This window comes from Erithacus rubecula (assembly GCF_903797595.1).
Source record: "Erithacus rubecula genome assembly, chromosome: 4".
Classification (NCBI taxonomy): Eukaryota; Metazoa; Chordata; class Aves; order Passeriformes; family Muscicapidae; genus Erithacus; species Erithacus rubecula.
Genome location: NC_136686.1, coordinates 47,888,561 through 47,893,182, shown reverse-complemented (window position 1 = coordinate 47,893,182; position 4,622 = coordinate 47,888,561). Strand labels below are relative to the sequence as shown.

Sequence of the window (4,622 nt, the reverse complement as noted above, 5' to 3'; positions counted from 1 at the left end):
GGGGAAAAACTTTTCCTGTTGACTGTTGGAAGCGAATTGAGCAATTATCTAGTTTACCTTCTCCTCTTGGAAGTTAACGATTGGCGAGATCTTGGCTGCGTTATTGACACAACACTTTCTATTGATAGAAATAAGTAGCGATTGTCCCGAGTCATTGGTGCGCCAAAGTAAACTGTGATGGGCTGGCATGAGTCCACTGGACTGAGAAGGCTGGTTCCGCCGGCGGAGGCTGTGGTGACGGTCGCGGCGGTGATGCTGGTCTCAATCCTCGCAGATCAGTAACTAGAAAAGGGGCAGAGAAAGTGAAAGAGAGAGAGAGAGAGGGGAGAGAGGGAAAAAAAAAAAAAAAAAAAAAAAGAAAAAAAAAGAAAGAAAGAAAGAAAAAAAAGAGGCGTCTACCAGAGCGGCTCAAACCGGGAGAACAAATGCAATTCAGCCATGGACAATAGTGGCAACCACACGGCGACCAAAATCCTAGCGACTCCTCCGTCCAGAGAAAGCCTGACTGCCAGGAGCAACATGATCAGCACGCCCAAGCCACTCGCCTTCTCCATTGAGCGTATCATGGCGCGGACTCCAGAGCCCCGCTCCATCCCCGTCCCGCAGCTCCTCCATGGCTCCGTGGCCAAAGGCGACCCCAAGCATCCTCTGCACCTCAACTCCTCCATCCCCTGCATGATCCCCTTTGTCCCGGTGGCGTACGACACCCTGCCCAAAGCGGCGGTGGCTGGAGCGGAACCCAGGAAGGCTCACTTAGATTCCTCTTCCTCGCCCTCCTTTAGCTGCGGCGATCTCTTGAACTGTGCCCTGAGCTTGAAAGGAGATTTCCCCCGCGATGCCCTGCCCTTGCAGCAGTACAAACTGGTAAGACCCCGAGTGGTCAATCACTCCTCCTTCCACGCCATGGGAGCCCTGTGCTATTTCAACCGAGGCGACAGCCCCTGTCACCCGTCCTCCAGTGTCAACATCCACCCGGTGGCTTCTTATTTCCTCAGCTCTCCCTTGCACCCGCAGCCCAAAGCTTACCTGGCGGAGCGGAACAAGCTGGTGCTACCGACCGTGGACAAGTACTCGGCGGGGGTGGCCTTCAAGGACTTATCGCAGGCTCAGCTGCAGCACTACATGAAAGAAAGCGCTCAGATCCTCTCGGAAAAAATCGCCTATAAGACGTCGGAGTTCAGCCGCGGCTCCCCGAGCAGCAAGCCCAAAGTTTTCACGTGTGAAGTTTGTGGAAAGGCAAGTAGCGCCGTAGCCCGCCTCCCTTCCCCAGCCTCCTGTCCCCATCCGTCTGCCCGCCGGCTGTCTGTCGCTTGCTTGCTTGATTTTTAAACGACGGCTCCCGCTCGGCACTCCCGCCTTCTAACCGCAATTTTATTTTATTTTATTGTCTGCTTTCTCTTTCAAGGTGTTCAATGCACATTATAACTTAACGCGCCATATGCCGGTGCACACGGGAGCCAGACCCTTTGTTTGCAAAGTTTGCGGGAAGGGCTTCAGACAGGCGAGCACGCTCTGCCGGCACAAGATCATCCACACGCAGGTGAGCCCATCCTCTGTCCCTTCCTCCCTGCCCAAGACACTCCGCTTACTTTTTTCGGGGAGCTCGGCGTTTGTCCGGCCGCTCCGAAACATCTGCTCGGGGGGCGGCCAATCCGCAGCCGCGGGGAAATTTCGTTTGCCTCAAGCGCGGTAGGTACGGCGGGTGCCCCGCTCCGGCATCTGAGAGCCGTGAGTTAAACACACAAAACTCCACGAATCAACTCATATACCCCGCTAAACAGAACACAGACCCCGCAGGACAGCCAACAAGCCGTGACTTGGTGTTTGTTTTCCTCCAGGAAAAGCCACACAAGTGCAACCAGTGCGGCAAAGCCTTTAACAGGAGCTCGACTCTGAACACACACACCCGAATACACGCCGGCTATAAACCATTTGTCTGTGAATTTTGTGGCAAAGGATTTCATCAGAAAGGTACCAGTCCCCAGCACCCTCTCTCTTCCCCGGCTTCCTCCTCCCCAAGCCAAGCCAAGTCAAGTGTAGGGACAATTTGCAACAGGGAGGGTGGTGGAGAGTTATTTTATGTTCAAGTTTTATTATTAGATATTTGGGTTAATTTTAAGTTTGGCTAGCCCCGACACATGTCCTGCCCCACGGAGCGGGGCAGGGGTCCCTGTCTGGGGGAAAGGCGGGGCAGTCGTTCCGCTGGAAGCGGCTGTTCTCCCTCACCACAACATGCAGCTTCTAGCGCGGTTCGGCAAACGAATTCGCCTCTTATTTCCAGCTCCAAACACAACAATTTAGTTACTTTTTCTCCCCGCGTTGCCGTAAAGCCTAAACCCAGGGGTTTTATTTCTGTAACTGTCGTGATTTTGGATTATTCGATGTTTTCCTCGTTGTCTGTTAAGTGCAACAGCCGTGGGGAGGATGGAGAGAAGGCGGGAAGTTTGCGGTCGTTTTATCCTAAAGCAGAGCTCTGGTGATGGGAGAGAGTTTGGGGTTTTTTATCTTTTCTCGTCTGTTTCATGTCCGTCTTTCAAATCCAGATCCATTTACCTTTCTTGTCTCATTCCCAGGCAATTACAAAAACCACAAGCTGACTCACAGCGGGGAGAAGCAGTTCAAGTGCAATATCTGCAACAAGGCTTTTCACCAGGTGTACAATCTGACCTTCCACATGCACACCCACAACGACAAGAAGCCCTTCACCTGCCCCACCTGCGGCAAAGGCTTCTGCAGGAACTTTGACCTCAAGAAGCACGTCCGTAAGCTGCATGACAGCGCCCTGGGACTGCCCCAGCCGCCCGCCGAGCTGGGGGGGCCCGACCCGCCGCCCCCGCCCGGGGCGCTGCTGCAGGGCCCGCCGCCGCTGCAGCCGTGAGGGGCGGCCGCCGGCCCCGCCGGGGCGAGCCCCACCGCCTCTTTGCATGCACCTGTTATGCGGTTTTGTGTATTATGCTCCATATAGCGAAAAACGTTAATGGGACTGGTGTTTCCTATTTTTTTTTTAATTTTTTCTTTGTTCTTTACAGACATTTTTTTTTTGTTGTCGTTGCATCTCAGGTGGAGAGATGGCTAAAACAAACAAACAAAAAAAAAAGCGCCAAGCCAATTTCTGCTGTATTTATTTGGGAATCTGTATTACCCGAGCCGGGAATGCTGCACCACTTTAATTATTTCGATGTATATATATTCCCCTTGTGTCGATCCTGCCCTGCCTTCGCTGTCTGCTGGTTATCCCACCCTTCTTGGTTTCCTCCTCTCCCTCTCCCCCTGAATATCGTATCTATATGGACACAACTGTTCTCTATGTACGGATTTAAATTTCGCATTGATTCTTGCACGTTGAGAGGAAAAAAAAAAAAAAAAAAAAAAAAGAATTCGTTAACCCGATGGAAATAAATCTTTGCCAAGGAGTGTCTGCGGCGGCGTGGGCTGCGGCGCGGACGGGCGGGCGGGGAGCGCGGCGTTGGCGCTGCCGCACGGCAAAGCTCTCCTCGCCCTTGCCAAAACACTGAAACAACCGCTAAAGACTTTAATTAAGAGGGGTAATTAGTTCGAATTGATCAAAGCAGGGTTGTTATGTTATTAGCTGCTCAACAGACTCTGCCAAGACGAGCCTTGAAAGCACAGCCCGCCCGTCGGTGGGCGGCTGAGGAGCGGTGGGAGGGGGTTTCCTGGGATTATGCCGCTCCCGGGATAACCGAACCAGGCACGGAAGATGGGTGGTACCCCCCTGGAAGGGCAGGCAGGCCCGCTCACCTCCCTCTGCTCTCTCACGGCTGTGCCCACAGCCCCCCTTCGGGAGTTCTTCTCGGACAGGGGCCGGGCCGTGCTTCCCTGCGGGGCGGTCCGGGAGAAGGGAGGGTGTCCCGCGGGCGCTGGGGATTCGCCCCACTCTGCAGATCTGTCAGGAGCGTCTGCGGGTCTTCCCCGGAGTGAGCCTGCAAGAACGGGTGATGTGACATCCCAGATGCCGCTCAGACCTTGTACTCCTGGAGGCCTCCCAGGGTTTTGGCCTTTGGCGAGGGGTCGTGGTTCAGCCGTAGCCAACGCGTTCCACTCAAGAGGAGGATGTCGCCTTGCAGGCGGCGCTCCCTCCTGGCACGTTCCCCGGGGGTGTCCGCAGCCAGCAGCCGTGGTCCTCAAGCTGGGGCCGGCGGCTCTGGTCAGCACTGTGCGCCTTTCCAAGAGGCTGAGAGGGGCAGCGCATCTCTCTTTCCCTTCACGCGTGTCCGATTACCGCGGTAATCTCCCGAGCCGCCGGCTCTGCTTGCAAAAAGCAAAGCAACAGGTCAGATCCACAGCTCGGGCAGACCCCGCGCCATCCCGCAGGGCTCAGCCCCTCGGGGCGCCGCTATTGCCCTGCTCCAGAGGAAAAGAGGCGATGATTTGGATGGAGGGTGCTCCGCGCACCCGCTGACATGCGCTGGCTGCGCAGCGGCGTGGGGTCGCAAACCTCGGGGAAACAGCGAGCCGCTCCCCACGTTTCCCGGGGCACTGCGGCAGCAGGGGCTGGAAGAAGGGGAGGTGAGACACCCTTGAAGCAACTTCCAGTAAACCAGAAGTCGGGACGAAGAGGGCAGGGAGAAGAGGCTCCTGTAGAGCTGCAGTGGCAGAGCAGG

General features: G+C 55.5%; 1 protein-coding gene across 2 annotated transcripts; it reads left to right on the top strand.

Annotated features, from left to right (window-relative positions):
• Nucleotides 1-371: 371 nt before the first annotated feature.
• FEZF1 (FEZ family zinc finger 1) lies at nucleotides 372-3,332 on the top strand. 2 transcript variants are annotated; one of them, XM_079304461.1, is made up of 5 exons: nucleotides 372-864; nucleotides 1,015-1,236; nucleotides 1,406-1,540; nucleotides 1,839-1,971; nucleotides 2,574-3,332. In XM_079304461.1, exons 1-5 carry the CDS (start codon nucleotides 439-441, stop codon nucleotides 2,876-2,878), a joined length of 1,221 nt encoding a protein of 406 aa, XP_079160587.1. In that variant the 5' UTR covers nucleotides 372-438; the 3' UTR covers nucleotides 2,879-3,332. The 2 variants fall into 2 exon arrangements, with proteins under 2 accessions (XP_079160587.1, XP_079160586.1); XM_079304460.1 differs by having other exon boundaries at nucleotides 372-1,236.
• The last annotated feature ends 1,290 nt before the right edge of the window (nucleotides 3,333-4,622 follow it).